At 42.3% G+C, this 20,028-nt stretch overlaps 1 protein-coding gene across 2 annotated transcripts in view; it reads left to right on the forward strand.

The window, feature by feature from the left end:
* The window catches only part of LOC140272826 (BAH and coiled-coil domain-containing protein 1), a 62,939-nt gene that overhangs the window by 14,737 nt on the left and 28,174 nt on the right, over positions 1-20,028 (forward strand). For both annotated transcript variants that reach the window (XM_072368302.1, XM_072368303.1), the window contains exon 3: positions 14,461-14,643. In XM_072368302.1, the coding sequence (XP_072224403.1) occupies positions 14,461-14,643 (183 nt within the window). The remainder of the gene's footprint in view (positions 1-14,460; positions 14,644-20,028) is intronic.

The following is a 20,028-nucleotide window of genomic DNA, read 5'->3' on the forward strand; positions in this document are numbered from 1 at the left end:
TTCTCTTGCAGTGACTGAGCCTTTCCAGCTCTTTAAACTGGCCATGGTCACCACCTTTATTTCATGGCTCATGTATGTTGAGTCCAGTGCTTTTTAGCCTCACATCAAACCACACTTACCTCACACAAAACACTGAAGCTAGATTGGGCTGCTGACAGTTGCTCCCATTGCTCACTCTGTTGTCTCCAGCTCAGCAGATACCACAAAACCTAGCAGGGTGCCTTTGCTCTCTGTTCTCTCACATCCTCCCCCAGTGCCTGGCATCCCACTGTGTGCATATAGCAAATTCTTTGAGGAGCACATCCCCCTCGTCTGTCAGTGTGTCAGTGCCACTTACCTGTAGTTGCAGCTACTCTAAGCTGGCCTCCACACAAGGGTGGGGTTTTTCATATTGCAGAATGAGCAGGATTTATTCTAGCATGCTTGCCTTGGCCCTTTTTGTTTTGAAGCTTGCTCTGCTGCAAACTGTAAGTGATTTTTATGAGACGAGCTTCTGTGCCAGTCAGCCAGGCCACTGTGGTGGAAAGCGATAAAGATGCCATTCCAGCCTACAACATCTTGGAGATGGTTGTGCAAAAAGGAATGGACAAAGTGTGCACACTTGTGTATGTGAATATGCACACGTGTTTGTGTAGGTGTGTATTTGTGTGCACGTAATAGGAGGAAGGTGGTTAGTGTTGTGTGTTAAAAAGGAAAAAAAGTTTGGCTTTTCAAGGGAGGCTTCATACTGCCCCCGCCCGCATCTCTCAATTTATGGGCTTGTGAAGGAAATCTCTCATTTGTAATTTTTTTATTTGTTTTCTCCTCACCATCCCTCTTTTTTCATCTCTCAGTTTTTTCATTGAGTTTTTCTTTGAATTTTATACTTTTCCAAAGAACAGAGAGAATAAGGGAGGTAGAGAAAAGGACAGCAAGGAGCTGGTTTCCTGGAGCAAACGGTTAAATCCACGTTGAGCAAAAGCCTTGTCTTAGTGGATATGTTTTAATAAATATTCATAAAAGTTGACATTCTGGCACGATGTATTTTGTTTGTGGTAAGAGTGCCTATCATTAAGCAGTGATAAAATTCCTGCTTGTAAAAAATTTAGAGCACTTGCCACGATGGTGTTCCTGCTGTGTTGTGGTATGTTATTGTTGGAAATGAAAGAAGAAAAAAAAAAACTCTGAAGCAGTGGCGTCAAAGTTTGTTTGTTTGTGGAGACCATTACTGGGCACAGGGATGCATGTAACCACGTTTGCTGCTAAGACCTGCTAGTGAGTTACCACGCTGAGGTCATAGTCAGGTCAACTGAAGTCTGGAGCAATAGTGTGGGTGTGTGTGTGCATGTGAAATTGCAATGGGCGTGTGTTTATGTGTCATTGTGCACTTCAGTCATTCAGGTGGAAGCTCTAAATCTGCCTCACCCTCTCCTTGTCTGCCGAGGACACAGCAGGATCATTTGGGGTTTCACCCTGTTTCAAAGGAGTAGAGGTGAGTGAGGAAGAGGTTTAAAGGGTCTGAGGGGGAGAGAAGAATAGAAGCAACATAGATGAGGAGGGGGTCTTAATGAGTGCCCTGGATCCCATGATTATGGGACTGGCTGATAGAAATCAGGATCTTTCTCAAAGAAGTCAATTAACCCCCTCCCCCTACCCTAATTATAAATAGATTGCTCCACTGGCTCTTTACTGATGGCGCCGCTCAGCACAACTCAATATGCAGAGTCATGCTGCCTGACTCTTTAAGGGGTTGTGTGTGTTCTAAAAGCTTTTTTTTTCAGGATCCATTGGCAGATTGCTTAAAATTGTGTTTTTTAAAGCTGTTAGTTATCCCAACTCCACTCATCTTGTCGCTCACCTGACAATAAGAGAGTCAGTACTGAGCAGCACCAGGAGGGGGCTCCAGCCCAGGAGGCGTGTGGTCATTAGTACATTAGAGCTTAGATGATGGCTGAACTCTGTGGTCAGAGTAAATAAGCAGTGTTGTAGAATGTCAACACAGCCAGCCGGCTCCTTCACAGCACCAAATGTTGACATAACTGCTCTCTTATCTGAGAAGCGCAAAGCCAAGTGCCACAATTGGACGCAGTGCCAGAACAAATACAGTAAGGGTTGGAAACCACACTGTCCATTGTCGCCCTCACTGGCTATAAAGGAATGCACCGCATAGGTTTTTGAGTTATTGCTGCTACTACTCATGTCATACAACACAGAACACTGCACACACGATAATGCAGGGCCATGGAGCAGTTGTGCAACCAAAGTGTTGGTACAGACTATTCATGCCACCAGTCGGCCTGGTGTTCACATTAGCTCGTGAAAATAATGGGGTGTTTAGGATCTTAGTACTCTTCGTGAAGGGCCTGGACCCCACTTCCTCAGCTCAACTTGGCAAAGAATGGCTGCCAGTCTGGCGGTCTTAAGACAAGCTTTGCCATCAGGGCAAAGTGGATGAGCAGTTTAAGTTGTAGCACCAATTATCATTTGTGTGAGTGTGTGTCAAAATAAGCAGAAAGAGAGACGGGAAACAGAAGAGGGGAAAGAGAAAGAAAGATGTCATTTGGCTGCTTTGTTTAAGTACCTGTGTCACATTTGCTTTTTCTGTGTCAAAACATTTCAGTAGACCTTCTTCCCCTCATTGCCACACATCACCCTAATAACTCTTCTTTAGACTCATTCTCTGTCTCTCCCCACCCTCCTCTGCCTCCCCCTTTCTCTACATTATGGCCTCCGCCAGATCTACAGTGTGCTTGGCTCTCTCTGGTGTTGTGATAACCTGCTGAAAGCTGTTGCTCTCCTGTGGGTGAGCAGACTCCCAGCTGAAGTTTATCTGCACTATCTCTCTTTGTGTGCACTCTATTTAACTCCACAGCTTTGACTTACTGTCTTCCTTCCACAGATTCTCTGAATCATTTAACATATAACTTAAGTCTCTCTGATGGCCATAAAACATAGCAGTAGGGCTTTTGGACCAGGGTGAGGGTTATGTTAAAGAAAACTAAGAATAGGAGTACAGCTTAAAGTCAGTTTGATAGCTACGCTGGGAAGCAGAGTTTTCATTTGAGACCCTAAGTAGCCATTTGGAAAATATATGGTTTTGATTTTACTAACCTGTGTGTGTGTGTGTGGTTCTTTTGCAACTTTTCAGTGAGTATGTGAGTTTTGAGGATGTGCAAAGGCAAACCAAATTAACAGCTGCTGCACATCTGTCGAGTTCGATCAGATGCTGCAATCGTCATGTACCTCCCTCCTCCTCTCTGCTATCTCTGCATACGATCTGCAGACAATAGGATAGAAAGAAGGGTTACACGTGACCGTCCAGTTTGCTCATGTAGTATAAACTACAGACTTAATGTGATCACTGAATTGTGATGGAAGACTGCAGTAGTAGCTGTGCAACCAGCCAAGCAAATGGAGAGCAATGAGCAGTTGATCAAGGCGATATGCCATCCTCCTTCTCAGGAGGGATTTCACCTTGAATTTAGATTTTTTCACTCCTAGCTGTTAGATCCCATCACGATAACCAGTGAGAGGAGAGTAGATACTTTTTTTTTTTATTGCTGCCCTGCCTATGTTACACTTCATGTTTGGGTGAAGTTGACCTTCTCTCATGTGTACACATTGCAGGAAATGCTCTTTTCTGCTTAAGTGTATTGCAGCAGATGTTGAGCAGGCCCTAGGCAGCATTCCATGGACGACCAGCGTCAGTGGTCGGCAGACATAACTCAACTTTAAAGCTTGGTTTGTCTGATGCTTTTCAGAAATGAATTTACTGCATAATTTGAATTAATTTGGGCGCATTTGAAAATCTAGGGTGCTACAGAGGGAAGGAAACAGGCTATCTGTATGAGTCTAGTACAGTATTGTCATTTTGGCTAAGAGGCTTCACAACAAAACAATTCAAGGACACACGTGTGATTATACGGTGTGTTCTTTACAGGGCAATGTTTAATGTTTGGCCTTGGCTACCCAGGTGCCTTGCTTTCCCTTGTCTGTAGGTTATCAGAGCGAAAATGCTTGCATTTGTCTTGGCCAACGTTACAAGAATTAAACATTTCTCCTTTGTTCCCCCTTGTGAACCAATGGCAAATTACATTCAGGGCTGCGGAAAGACCTTGGGCTGGCTGGTTGGTGCGGCAGCTCCCGGCTCTGTTATCTGCACTGTTCTGCCTCTGTGCCTCTGACAGGCAACATCAGACAGAAAGAAGCCAGACCAGGGAGCTGCCTTCTGTTTCTCGCACACACATCACTCCAGGACTTTATCATATTACAAGTCGATCCAAGGGAACTCAGAAGACAGCAGCAAAGTGAAATCTTCAGCCAGGCCCCTCAAGTCCAGCACTGCTCTGCATGACCTAAAGGAGGCGCCGGGCCACAGATAGAAGAGGGAGGCAAAGAGGATGGGAGGACAAGGGAGAACAGGACATTCCGACAAGTCATAGTTAGCAGTTGAATGCTGGGATGTCGATTTATGTGTGGTTTTGATGGAGGGAGGGGTGAACCTGTGACTCTCCATAAAACAAGACGTTCATTGCGCTCCCAGGCCTCAGGAAATCTAAAGGATGCACAAGAGCAGAGAAACAGATCGCAAACGGGACATGGGAGAGGGAGGAAATGTGGAGTCTGAAAAAAATAAAGAGAAAGTGTTTCCATTTTGAAGCATGTGACTGACGCCAACTGAGGAAAGAGAGTGAGGTGATGAAGGAAGACAGAAATATGGAGCTAAGCAGCAGGGGAAGGAGAGTGATGGAGAGGGTGTGAGGACCGAAAGGGAAAACTGAGAAGGGAAATGAGTGATGGGGCTTGAAGGAGCAAAAGGAGACGAGACGATAAAAGTGAAAAAAGGAAGACAGCAGGCAAAATCTGCCCCAATGAATACAGCCGCTTGCAGATTTATGTGGTGTTGTGGGTATCATTATACATCAGCAAGAGTGGATGGGGAGACTGAAGCAATATGACGCCTATGTAGTTGTGTGTATTTATCTGTGTATGTATTGCTGCACACTTTTATTCTCCCTCCACATGCTGCTCATGTCTCCTCCAAAGCAAACTGACTTCTGATTTCGACAGAACACCACTCGCCTGTGGTGAGACATCCACCCACATCCACACTCCATTTTTCCAAAGCCTATCTACCTAGCACCGCTGGTTGAGAGAAGAGAGGTTTAGACCACCCAGGACTGGGTAGTCAAAGTACTGCTTTGATGTGGCACAAGCATATGTGCAGTGTATGGGTACAATCATGGCTAAAACACACTTGCAAAACATAGTTTTACTGCCTCCTGTGCAGCTTCATTACTCCTCGTCAGTGGAGCAGTGGGATCCTCAAAAAGACAAAGACAGAGGGAGAGGCAGCCACCTACTGTGCCAGGCAGTGCCAGGCTGAAATACTGGAGCCGTACGGTCAGCCTGAGGGAGGGGAAACCTGCCCAGTATAACCACATCTCAATTAACCAATTAAGTTCAAAAGTTTAAAGGGGACTAATTAGAGAGTTTAATGCTGAGTATTTGTTTTAATCTGCCTTTTTCCCACTACCAGGCATGTCTTTGTCCGTGACTTGGCTGGCTGAGCTTTGGCTGAAACATGACAGGCACGCAAACTACTGTTAGTCACCCATCCATCCCCATGGCAAGAACATAAAACCAGCAGGTTTAGGCAGATCAGTCATCAGCTGTAAAACAAACCAGATCCAGAGCATTCCATCTGTTTCCAGTTCAACACGATGACCATGAAAATCCCATTTTTAGATCTGCAGTCTCAGGAAGAGAATATTCAACTGACTTTTTAGTTATAGCCAATGTGGCTATTTTTTCTTTGTCTTTTTTGGAGTCCTGCAAATGGAGTTTAATAGATGCCAAATGAGAGGTTTAGTGCCTCACTATTGGCCTGTTGGAGTCTCTTTTTAACAGCATCATATTAAATGACTTGTGTTTAGGACTTGAGGCTACAGGTTGCTCCTCTTGCTGACAACATGCCTCCGGCAGAAAGTGTTTGTGACTTACCACTGAGAGAATAAATTTTATACTTGTGTTTAAGAGGAGAAGAGAGGCTGCTTGATTGGCTGCTTCCACCAATAAAAGATATGTGGCCTGTATGACACAGTTGTAGAGAAGCTGCTTTGAGCCCTGAAGCCAAATATGTTTAGAATCGGGCTAACAGCCTGTTAGAGAGGCAAAAATCCCTCTTTGACTCCACTTGTTTTCCAACAGGGATATCTTAATGCTCTAATTTTTGGGGGAGATTTACAAGAAGACAGTTACAGTTTACGTTTCTGAATGGTTGATTGGCTGTTTGTGTTTCTGCATGTGTGTTTGTGTGTGAAATAGGTGGGAGTGAGAAAAGTCTTGGATGTCAGGATGCAGTTTGAGAAGTGAAGGACTCCCCTGATGTATGTGAGGCCCTGGAGGATTCCTCTCTCCTTCCTCTCGTCCTCCTACTCCTCCTTTCTTTTACCCCCCTTACACTCATCTGTTCCTCTGTTAGATCCACAATGCTGGGAAGAAATGTGTCATTAACAGGGGAGACCAAAATAATGTTTATGGGCTCAAGCAGTACTGAAATCATTTTCCATATCAGTGCAACTCCATGGGCCCTGTGGGGGGAGTAAATCTGATTTTCTTCTCCCTGTGCCAATGGGAAACATCATGGGAAAGAAAACAGATTGGATTGTTAGAGAGATGGCCTGATGCAGCTGTGGGCGGCTCTTTTGGTGTTTGGGTGTGTTGCTTTGTATTTATAAGGGGGAGTGTGTCTATCATGAAAGAGAAAAAAGAAAACTAAAAATGGACAGGAATGAGAGAAAGCTAAATAAAACACGAATGATTGCATGTATGTGTGGATGAGAATTCGGGATGAATGAGCCTCGCTTTGGTCATCAAGGGTTGGGACGCAACAAACAGCTCTCTTGTAACAATGGGTCATTTAAAATGCACACTCAAGTTTGGACTCAAAACAAAAGGTCTCCCTTGAGGAGTGTTTAACTGCCCTGTTTATGGTATGAAGGTTAGAATGTCATGCCTTTTGTGCCCAATCTGAAACAAAAACTTGGATTTTATCCACTTAACCAAGATACAAGAAAGGGATTGGTTTCGTCTGAAGCACAGAGGGAAATTGAATCAAGTAAAAGGCTGATGGAAACAGTGTGGTGTTTAGAGAAAAAACACTTTGTATGAGAAAATTGCATTGGACTTGCCTAATATGCACTTCCTGTGACATCATTAACATGAAGTTCTCAGAGAAATGAGGAATGGAAAGCAGAGTGTAGCAATTTTGTGTTGTGACATTGCTTTTCTTGTTTGTGCTATTAAATCTGTGTTATGGGAATTGCAAATGTGCATGACTACACAGGTGGGTGTAAAAGGAGGGTAATGGGCCTGGAGCTCATTTGTCCTGGCCTGGTGCTGCTGCTTTTTCAAATCTGTCCTCCCACCTTCTGTATCCCAGTCTGGAATGTGAGCTTGTTCTCCACAGTTGAGTCCAGTGACTCAGCAAACAGCTGCATTTTCACATGGATCACAGCAAGCACCCTTCAGCAGGCCCAAACTTTTACCTGATCCCAATGTTAAACTATTAATTTGCCATCTGCTCTAGCTTCTTCATGTTCATTTAGTATGGTTACACACACAGCTAAGACAAGCTACAATTATAGATTGACTCGGTCAGCTAATTGGACCACCCTATCCCAGTATACATGCACAGAAAGGGAAGGGGGGGGGGGGGGGGGGGGGGTTCAAATTACCAACTGAAGTACAAATTTTTATTATGTTTATGTTATTAGATACCTGATGGTAATTTTGTCAGAAGATGCTGCAGTAATAAAATCAGTGACAGTCTGGAGATGCTTTAGGCAAATTGACACATAAGACTAAGGAACTACTTTTAAGTTACAATTCCTGTTGTGTTCGGCTGTCTGACATAAACAACTGAAGATTATGTGAATGAGAGAAGCTTTATTCTTCACCCCTGCTCCTTCCTCCTCAAAACTTGTTATCCACATTGCTCAACCCCTTATCCAGCTCTTACCTAGACAGTCAGATCTCATTGTCTCTTATTGTCTAAGCAATATACTTCCTGAGCTGCTCCATGGTAAGTAGTGCTGTATGACCTCTTTATTTACAGGGCCCATTAAATGTTTCTTAAGTAGGAAATCTTCCAGACATTGCTCTCTCTTTATGTTGGCCACCTCCTCCCCCCCGGCACCACTGCTGGCACCAGAGGATCTGGTCAGACATCTTTTTAACAGTAATAATCCTGTCATAAAGGAGGCTTTATTAATGTTTAATTATGATTGCACAACATTGAGGAGGATGGCAGGGAAGCTGTACACGTGAAAGCTGCTTTGTCATGGTCAGGAAAGCTGATGTTTTTTTGCTTCTGTACAAATTATGAAATAGGACAGAAAAGAAAATAGTTAGTGCTCGAATATGTGTGTAGATAGTTGTTTTTTTACATCTCTCCACCACAACCTGAACAGAATACCCGTTGAGTGCATTAGTTCCTGTTTTGTCTGTGGCATTTGAATCCACTGTTGTTTTTCGTCCAAGCTGGCTGAAGCTGTTGGTGGTGAATCGGCTGACCTCTCCAAGCCAATTTAATTTGCATATTACTTCTGAAAACAAATTAGAAATAAAAAAAAAAATCCAGACTCTGCTTCACCCTGTCATCACTTCAATAGTGAGCAAGTGGCAGACCACGAAGCCACTCTGCAAACACAGGCTGTCAACTGCAGCAAGACCACTGCCATATGGACACACAACGACACACAGGCTCACATATGCTCAGCAGCTCCCACATGCTCTCAACTGCTCTTTCACTTTGAAAGTTTCTCACAGTTGCTCACACTCTTATCAACTCTAAACTCTCACCTCTTGCCACTCTGCTGGATGTTGCCCTGTATCAAAGAGTCTTTCTCACTTTCTTCCTCCATCTTTCCTCCCAACTGTTTCTCCCTTTCCACTTCGCCCACCCCCACACTGACCACATCCACTAAGCTCACTCCACAGGCACGCAGTGTGGAGAGTGTCGGAGGCGTGCGCTGCTGGCACTTTCCCCCCACCCCTGCACTGGGCTCAGATCCAGCACTAGACTGCTTGTATGTTCCCTCTCTCACTCTCACTTCAGTATGCTTCTTGATCAGACCAACCTCCTACTGCCCACTCCCTTGGCCACACCAGCTAGGAGAAAAAAACAAAACAAAACAAAAAAAAACCTTGCAACAGTTGTCCGAAGTAATGAGGAATTTGGCTACCAGTTGCACTAATGTTTTCAAGATGACTTTGACTGTTCGAAGGAAATCCCCCCACTTTAGTAGCCATTTCGAATTCCTGCTGTGTTTTATTGTGAGGAAGTAGGCGCTGGGTTAGTCAGCGGCCCTTCAGGGTAGCATGTGCAGTCTGTCTGGGGTTGCTGTTGTGTACAGATGCTTCATCCAGTCCAGTTTGTCTATGTTATTGAAGGGTCTAAAACTTAGTTGTGTGGTTATGAGTGAATTTATGTGTGTGGAAAGTCTGGCTGGCTTCTTCCTGGGTGTCTGAATTCCTGGGCATCAGGAGGAAGGTCTGATGACAAAGACACTGAAGTGGGAATGAAACTCGTGTACCAACAGGCTCAGTATGTTTTTGCTTGGTAAGTCAATATTCTCATGCCTGTTTCCTAACTGTTTTTGTCTTCATAGTCTTTGTCTTCATAGTTCCTTTCTTACATTGATCAAGGAGTAACAAGACTAACTATTGAAATTCACTGGTTATTATCTGATGTGTGTGTAAGACATATATATATTTATATATATATATTACACACACACATATATCTATATATATATATATATATATATATATATAGATATATAATAACTGATATCAGTATTGAGTTCTTGAAGCTTACCAATACATATTATGTTGCCTTGTCTTGTAATGTCAGAGAATGAAAGCAGTGTCAGCAACAATAACTACAACTAACTGCTGGTTCTAAGAATATAAAGACAGCTTTAGCTTCTTTTTAGTCACCTGCTGATAAGGGTTTTATTTATGTAAAGATTTGTGTTTTGGTACGGAGAGAATGTTGGCTATAATTATTCAGGGTGTGTTGAAGAGCCTGACTGCCACAGGGCACTGACCGATTACTGTGCAACTTCAGCTGCCTTGTGTTTCCTGACTCTGTCCGAGATAGGAAGTTTTATAAGCTAGTTGTGTGTATGTGTCTGTGTGTGTGCTTCTATTCCCTGATATTTTTTCTTTTTATATTGTCTCTCTGACACTTGCTGATCACTGAGCTGTGGAGAGCAGATTGATGCAGTCACACCTGCAATTTTCCCTCTTTCTCTCATCCGTAGTCACTATCACTTTCACCTCTCACTGTCTGTCTGATGTCCTTGTCTAGACGGCACGTCCGTCCGTCCCTTCAGGCAGCTGTCTGACAATAAGACAGAGTTAAATACTACCTTAGCTACTATTTTATCAAGAGCAGAGAAGGAAATATGATGCACTGTGAAATATGTGTGAGTATAGTTGTTGAGCTGCTTGTGTGTGAGCACGTGTGTATGAATGGGTGTGTCTTTCTTAGGGTGGAATTTTTGGTCTAATTCCCAGCATTCAAAAGAACAACATGTTGTGGGTGGGGGCTTGTCTTCTCAGCTTTTTTTCCCATCACTGCTTGGCCCACATTTAGATGAATCCCTACACATCCTATTATTGTATAATTCCTTGTTAAGACACCAAACAACCACTCACCCTTGAGTTATATTAATCAGTAGAGGGGTTAACGGAGTAGATTAGTAACTCAAACAGGACAAAGAGGATGGCAACTTCTCTTTGCAGCCTAACAATTGAGACCAGATTAAATTCCATAGAAAGGTGCATGTGTGTGCGTGTGTGGGTGTGTGTGTGTGATTACAACTGTGGCTTAGGAGGAGTGTCAAGGTAGACTGGGATGGCTGTTGTTGCTGAGCAGCATGCTGACCAAGTGCATCTGCCCACTGTTGTTGTAATACCTACTTGTCTCGAGCGCCGTTTCTCTTTCGTTCCCATGACAACTGGGCCTTCATTCTCCTGCTCCGCCTCCCGGCCGGCTGCTCACTGTGTGCTGTCCTCAGGGCCCTCTGGGTACGCATTACTACATGTGCATGCATGTGTTTTCTGTTTTTTTTTTTTTTTGGAGGGGGGGGGGGTTGAACTGGTTTTCATCACCCACACTAGACAGAAACAGTAGCACTATTTACTGCCTCCATCTCCAGGGGTGCGTTGGTATTTGGTTTTGTTTGTGTTTGTACATTTCAACATACTAGAACATAATTGTAAGTGCATATGTCAGGATGAGATGTTTAGATGTCAGAGAGAGAGAGGGTTCCTCAATCCTAGTGTTCCCCTCTGCTTTAATTCACTAATAGGATTAATCTCCATCGCTGTCAGGGATCGGCGCCAATTAGGATGCACATGACCCGATTTTTTTTTTTCTTAAGAACCTAAGTGCACTGCTGGCAGCACTTGAGATCTGGAGACATGAATAAGCATGATTCAAAAGACATTTTCAGAAAACACATACTTTTTACATGAAGCTGATGAGGGGGTTTAAAGCTTGTACCACTGTCACCAGTTAATAAGCTACAACAATTGTGAGGGAGTCCAGTAGTGGTACAATCAGTCCTCAGACCTTCACCGTTTCTGTATCGCTTGGCTTGGCATCCAAACCTAGACTGCCCCAACTCAACGATGGACCAACCTATTTTACCAAAGTGGGCTTTCTCAACAACACATCTGACACATTAAATAGGTTAAGGAAGAGCATTATATCAAACATTCTTAGATTTCATATTGGTATAATACATTATTTTTGCAGCATTGTGCAAGGTATTCATCACGAGGTAAACAGCAGACTTAACACAAAGGATGGGGTCATTTACTGTGACTGACTGTTGAGTTAGCAACCATTGTGACAGAGGTGAAGGTCAGTGTATTATTATGCTGTACCTGCTTAAATTTAGATTGGAAAAAATGATTCTCACAGTGCAGATGGCACACCCAAACTGAGAGGTCTGATCTGGGGGTGTTGGTGGAAGAGCTTGAAGTATGATCTGAACATTTTATTCAGTCTCCTTCAATCCAAATACCAGCTTAAACTTCAAAGATCTTCTTGACTGACATCTAGACATCCCCATTTTATGTTTTGTCCTTCTCCATTCATGGTCTCTCTGCCAGAAGTTCTCACCTCTCTGGGTTTGTTAATAGGGGCTTCATGGTCTCTCTATGTCACTCTATGTCTCTCTTACTCCTTGTCTCTCTCTGAGGAATAGCTGTTAATAATGCAGGAGGATTAGCTAATTTATGTGAGCTGGAGGCCCTGAGGAAAGCTTGGGTTCCTGGGGGCAACAGGCAGAAAGATGAGGAAGGGGGAGTTGAGCGTGTGCGCTGTGGAAGGCGATGGCATACAGGAGCCCAAGGTGTCTGATTGATGGAGGTTGGATGTGTGCCTGGTAAGCACACTACCCCCCCAAACCAAACCCACCCACCTCCCGTGTTCTCCACAGGGATTGGGTGATAGGAGGTGGCAGCAGAACAGGAAGAAGAGGATGAAAAGGAGAAAAACACTGCTTTTATAGTGTGCCATCAGCCTGCTTCACTATGCCTCCCGTCAACACGAACAATGTTGCTTTGACTGCTCAAGTTCTCCTCATTATTAATGTACACTTTTTTTTCTGCAAATAGTTGAAATTGTAGTGGATGTTGTCCATTATGTGTAAGCATTTTAGTTTTGAACAATGGAATGGCTTCAAACGCCAAACAAATTATGCAACTTTGACAGAAAACAAAACACTTAGAGAGAAAACGACAGGGACAAGGAATGGCAAATTTCTTTATTTTCTTTTTCAGATTTTCTTGTGTAACAAAATCTCAGATGCTTCCACAAGTATCTCATAGATAAACATGTAAGAACACTGACAAACTTTGTTTTCTTTTAGGGTAGTTTTTTTCAGGTAGAGCCCTGTACATTTGGGGATCATGTGGGATTTCTACTTGTCCAGGGCCGTGGTACAAAGTGTGGCTGAGGCGCGTGAAAATGTGCCTCACGCGCCTGCAGCTGATCTGTGTGTATGCATGTGCACATCTCCTTGCTCCTGTGCTCTGGCCTATGAGCCATAGACGAGTCTGTGCAGGTGTGAGAGGCAGAATGATGGGTTATCCCTCCTGCGTGCCTGGAGGATGTGCTCGCTCACTGCCTGGCTGATTAAGACTTCTACATGGTTGCTCTCACACTCCTAGAAAAGGATCGATTCATGTTTGGACCTATTCATGCTAAGAAGAAAATCCAATCAAATGGCACACCTTGTAAGAACAGCTGTCATGAGAGGCTGATAATTAATTTCTTTTTGTGCTTCTCACCCCTACTTTTGCAGCAGCTGTGCATGTATGATACACTAACGCGTGTGTGTCTTTGCAAGTAGGTGCATGTGTGCTCTCATCTAAGCAATTTCATACATATGCATGAGACTTCATGGTGGTGTGACTTGCGAGAAATGAATGAGAAAGAGCCGGGCACCCGGGCCCCTCACTCAAGTGCACTAGCGGGCACGTAATGGGAATGCAATTTAAGCAGTGGTTAATCAGTGTGTTTTCTCCAGCTTGCCCAGCAATGCATAATAGACAATCAGCCCCCAGTCACATGGGCGTTGCTACAAATGGTCAATTACTCATCATAGTCTTGTTAAACACACAGTTCAGCCAGCCAGGGACAGATTGCTCTGCTGGTGCCATCATTATGGTGAAGAACAAAGCAAAGCAATGCTATGTGTCAGAAAGAAATGGGGACAGAGGAAAGAAAAGAAGAGACAATGAGGATTTGCAAGAGGCATAAACATGGTTTATTTCTGCTCATCAAAATGGGAAAGAGAACAGAGGAAATGGCTATTGTGATAAAGCAGAGGAAGGAAGAAGGAAAGGAGTGAAACACAAAAATGAAACCACAAAAAAAAGAAAAAAAGACACTGTCAGAGTCATGCAGAGAAACTCAAGACTGAAGAAAAAGGAGAAAAAGAGGAGGTGAAATGGAGCAAAGCAATAAAAGAGATTGAGGGCATGAAAGTGAGAGATGGAGAGAACAAGATAATGGAGGGAGGGAGAGAAATTGAGAAAGGGACACTAGGGAGCTGGAGCAAAAGTGTGTGAGAGCGAGAGGGAGAGAGCCTGAGAAAGTGTGTACTCAGCTGTGAGATGAGACCTCTGTCTGCCCATGGGGAGAGGTGGTGTGAGGGGAGAGAAGACGAGGGGAGAGAACTGTGCTGACAGTGAGGGGGAGGCGAGTCCCACACTCTTTCTCTCTCTCTAACACACACTCTCACTCGTTCACCCTCTCCCAAGCTTGACGGTTCCAACTAAAGAGCCATGGACACAGATTTAATGCAAGTGTTAGGTCATAATCATGGTCACAGTGCACTCCTCTAATGCTAACCTTGTTTTCTCTCTTACCTTTGTCTTTTTTTGGGAATGCAGGCAGTGGATTGATGGGCAATTCTTCCGCCTCCTTCATGGGGACCTTTCTGGCCAGTAGTCTGGGTTCCCCCCCTTCCCACCCGTCTCATCCTTCCCGGCCACCCTCCTCGCCCTCTTCACCCTCCTTCCGAGGCGGACCCCACTCAAGCGCCTCACAAATATGGTTTCCCCATTCACATGAAGGTACTTCACATAACACACACACAGTCTCACCTCATCAACTGACCACATCACCTGAATGAGGCAATATTCATGTCTTGACTGTATAGGAGACAGACTTTTGCTGGGTGTATTCTTACTCTGATTGTAATCGTCTAGCGAGATCTGGGCTCTCAGCCTCTTATTTATGCACGAAGAGCGGGGCCAACATGTTTAGGATGGAGCACTGTGCCTTGGCTTCTACATCCAGACACAGGGTCAAAAGTTCATCCAAAAAATCTTACGGTATCCGATTCATGTCAGCAGAAATCACACTCCAGACTCTCTGAGGCAGCACATGTGAATGTGAGCCAGTCAAAAGTTGCTGTGATCACAAAGCTTTTAGCTTGAGTCTCTATTCCAGTTTAATAGGGGAGTTCCCACCCGACACTCGGCATTACGAAAACCTGACAACACAAATGTGTGCACAGTCAAGCCAATATAAACACACACACTAAGTTCAGCACCTCACATTTCTTCTCAGATGCAACCAGGAAGGCAGACAAGGATAAAACAGAGAGAGATTAGTCAGGTTGGGAATTTTGGGAATTCACATGCCTGGAATGACAGATAAATGTAAAACCTATCCAACCACTGATATATTACTGCAAGGTCTGCTTTGCTGTGTCTTCTCTTCTGTCACTTTAAGATTTACATGTCCATAATCTCTTTTCTAATTACACGGTGTGATGGCCACCCAATGTCACCTACAGAGTCAATCTCTGAAGTTGATAGATTCTTGCCATGTCAATGTTTTAGTATTTATTTATTTTTGTAAGACTCTTCCTTCTGCTTGTTTATAAGGGTATACCAGTGGAGTGTTTTTTAAGATTTATGGTCACTCTTCGGCAGCGCCCCAACTGTACGATATGAGATGAAAAAGAAATGGCACCCAATGTCATATTACAGTGCATTGTGGGGCAGCACTGTCACAAACCAAAAGGATGCAACTAAATGGTGCTTCTCTTTATACTGTACATACTGCTTGCTATATTCCTACACTCGGCCAGGTTGAAAGAGAAGAAATTATACAAACTACTACCAGGCATAAAGAAGTACTTTATCTTAAGAATGAATACAATTAGACTTGTTGATTCTTATGAAATAGTGAAAGAATAATGAATACTTGACCCAGTTCCCTTAACTGCACTCAAGGTTACAGATAGTTTATTATTTTTATTTTTTTTTTACTGTGTCCTGTGGGGTGTAACTGCCTGCTGCAGAGCTTCATAACAAGTTTGTCATCATTTCTGCCAATTTAAGTTTGTTTCAGAGTTAATTCTGTGCTAAATTAAACTTTACAGCTGATATCTAAGTTACCTGTTTTCTTTTCAGGTGCTATCTGTTGGAATCCAGGCTGAGAAACTGTAAAATAATTTCAAATAAGAAATGATCTCACCCAACACCTGATTGAGATTGAAATAAAAAGTGAATTACTTACAAATTGAGACACACCCCACATCTCCTACGGATTTTCAAGGAAATCCATAACTTTTTGAGTAGTCCAGCTAACAGATAAACTAACTAAAAAAAAATCACTAAATTTTCTTGGCAGAGGCAAAGATGCTCTTCAGTTGTATAGATAGAGGTTACTACTAATGGCAAGACATATCTTTAAGTTAGTGTACCAGAAACTAAGGAGAGAGGTTTCACACAATGGCGACCCACCCCCATCAGTTACTAGGACAAACTCCAGTGTGGCCTTACGTTGTCAAACTTTTATTGAATTTGTTAACCTCAGTAAAATCAACTTTCTCTTCTCCAACCAGCTAGATTTCAAGTTCTGGCCCTCAGAGGCTGAGTCTGTTGAGAGACAGTAGCTACTCTTTGAAAAAACTTGGAAAGGGGACAAAATGGATCTAAATTGGATATGACCTCAGTCAGAAACATTTTCCCTCCTGGCTCATTTTGTAAGAGTCAGTGTTTGCCTTACCTTATACTCTCAAGGTTACATTGTCAAACATTTTCTTTTTGTGGAAAAGTAAAATAATATTAAGAGTGATGATGATAATGCCAAGCCTAATAAAAGTAATGGAGGTGATTATGACTGGGATTATTACTCAGTTGGCAGTGGAGGCTATTATCTCTATTGCAGTTTAATTGCATATAACGCACTAAGAGCATGATTGAATCCAGACTGTTCATCAACCACATTCAGCTGTTCCCTCCTCAACATAATTGCATATTGTCTTTTTCCTGTTTTGCATAAAAAGCAAGTCATCAAAATGAGCGGCACAATTACTCAGACTCTCGCATCCTCTCTCTGGGTGTCAGCAGCACCCCACCAGCAGCAGAGAAGGCACTGACTTGTGTGCGTGTCAGTGCATTGGCGTCTCACTTACAACCTAAAAGATATGCTGTGGATTTTTTTTTTTTCCTCAGTATGCTTTTAAAGTAGTTGGTTGCATGTAAATCCAAGCATTGCTGTCCAAATTTAAATTCAGAAATTGTTCTTTGATTCTCATACTTCAGGCATATACCTGTCATTGCGCATGATGTCTTTGTTTCCGCTGTTCCTCTGACAAATTTTCCAAGAATTTCAGATATCAATTATCTCATTAGTCTTCCTAGATAGTCACTTTTCAGAATAAAGCCTTGGCAAACTGTGGGTATATATAGCAGGCTAACTCATGATCTTCCTCTTTTATTTTATCTTTTATTTGGTGAGTGTATTTAAAAACTTTTTCACACAAAAATCCCCACATGTATTTAAATTGAAATCATACTGGAGATAAAGGAGAGTGATAAAAAGCAGAAATAATTATTAAGCATACCATGCCGTCTATGCAGAGTCTACATGATTCTCTGAATTTTTTTTATTTTAGGGACAGAAGAAGGATGGAATGAATAATATTTATTTAAAGTCAGATCTGCAAAGCACATGTAAACAAAATATGCAAACTTTCAGTGTTTTCATTTTCAAGGCGTCAGGTGCTGCTGTTTTGCTAAAGTCTATAGCATCTCTGAGATACACACAACGTGTTCTTTGGCATGCTGTAACGCAGCAATATTTGACAACAGGAGCAAATGCTGCCTTCCTGAAGGTCTGGATTTGCCTCTTGTCTGAGACTTGTGCTTGTTTTCCCACTTAGTTCCACTCGTCTTTTTTTTCTCCAGTTTTACTCTCAGATCTTGATTTGATTTAGACATCAAAACTGGTTTGGTTTGGATTGCAAAAGTACTGTTTTTTCTTAAGACAAGGCAAGTTTCTTTGTAGAGCACAATTCGTACACAAGGAAATTCAAAGTGTTTTACAGCTACATAAAATCACAAGTAGGCAAATAAAATCATTCCAAAAAACATAAAAATGATTAAAAACAATATTTAATTAAATAAATTAAAAGTGAAGAGTGCAGATAAAATACTTTCAGTTGTCATATGCACAGCTAAATAGAACTGTTTTTGGCCTGGATTTAAACATTGTCAGAGTTGAGGCCTGTCTCACATCTTCTGGAAGACTGTTCCAGATTTTAGGAGCATAAAACTGAAAGGCAGCCTCAGCTTGATTAGTTCTAATCCTGGGCACCAGCAGGAGACCCTCCCTGAGGTTCTCAGCGTCCGAGTTGATTCATATGGCTCTAACCATAACCTTCAGAAACTATCATGGTCAGGCTTACCCCAGCTTTTTAGAACTGATAACGCTACGAGTTTAAAAGTCATACTAAAAGGTACCCCGCAAATTACAGTCTAACGCTAAGTTCTCTGACATGAATGTTATAATTTTCTATTTCTAGTACACTAAGGTATGGTAAGGTTATTAAAGGTCACATGAGCTTTGAGCTTACCGTATTTTTCGGGCTATAGAGCGCACCGGGTTATAAGCCGCAATATCAATGATTGACTGCTAACGGGTCTATTTTCATACATAAAATGCACCGGGTTATAAGGTGCATTAAATTAAACAAAACTCAGATAAGTCAGACTTTATTCAACTCACTTGTTGTACTGCGTGACTGATAGCGTTGAGTTTGAAATCCGCTTTGTAAGCATGTCTCTTAACAGGAGCCATTTTTGGGGCAGCGGGTATAGAAAATGAATGAATGAATGCACACACCTTAATGTTGAAGCACAGATCGTATTTCTCCGCTAGGCTTGTGACTACGGTGGCCGTAATGCTCAATCCATCAAGCAGTGCAGCTTCGTAGCTTACCAAGGCCGTGCTAAAACATTTTGACAGATTTTTGAGCGCTGTGTACCACATAAAATCGGTTCTAGGTCAGAAACACAACCAGAATTAATTCCTACATCAGGCGCATCACATTTTAAGGCACACTGTCGATTTTTGAGAAAATTAAAGGATTTTAAGTGCGTCTTATGGTCCGAAAAATACGGTACTTCTTATTATTCATAATGCATTTGAGAGAAATGTCTCTCTCATGTCAGTGTACAGCAAATGCTACCAATTTAATTTTATATGGCCACTATAATAAGGACAACTATTTGTTTATGGTTAACACAGGGTTAAGAGAAAAGTCTAGCTTGGCTAGTAATGTTTGTATTCCAGAGTGCTAAAAGGACAAAATGGCAAAAATATTGCAATTGGAGTTCGCACAATGCTATTTAAGCATATCAGTACAATTGAAATCTCTTTGTATTTTGCAGTGTACTGATATCATTGGGTGTCTGTAAACTTTTCTGGGCTGGTTTACCAGCAGCAATGGATTTCATGTCAAAACACATTGATTAAATAACCTGAAAGGGGCAACAATAACAATAAAAGAATAGGCCACAGCAAACATAAGTATAGGAGAGTCTATGGGGGGAAAAAAACTAAATAAACATGGGTGATGTTGATGGCAATCCAGGAAAAAATTAAAGGGAAGGATCAGGGTCCTGAAAAAGGAGACTAACGATCATTACACAGTATGTCCCGAAAAACTGGATGTTAATCCTAGAAACATAGTCTCATAATATAGATGATGAGCTCCAAGACTGATGAAAAACAAGCTGAGAATCATAGTTTTCACACAGTCCACACTACAGTGAAGCTGTCCAATATGGAAAGAATTCTCAACTCTCAGTTTCTGGTGTTGGCCAAATAAGAAAAGGGAAAACGAAGTGTTTACAACTTGTCTACATTGGCACAGATAGTGTGGAAATTCTGTGTCTCTTGGATTTTGTCTTCTATTACAATATACAATAACAGCCATTGTATGCACTGTTGTTACTTCTGAGCTGAGAATTGGGGGTGGGGAGTGGTGACTGTATTAATAAATGTAAAATATTATTTGAAACACCTGGTAAATTAATTAAAAAGTTTTTTAAAAATTATTTTCATGTGTGGACGCGTTTCAATAAGCCCCTCTGACTCAACCTATTGGAAAAATTAAAAAAATGAAACATAAACAAAAAAAAAAGCTATGGGCAGCA

The sequence above is a fragment of the Leuresthes tenuis genome, unplaced genomic scaffold (genome assembly GCF_036924035.1).
Source record: "Leuresthes tenuis unplaced genomic scaffold, fLeuTen1.0.hap1 SCAF_17, whole genome shotgun sequence".
NCBI lineage: Eukaryota > Metazoa > Chordata > Actinopteri > Atheriniformes > Atherinopsidae > Leuresthes > Leuresthes tenuis.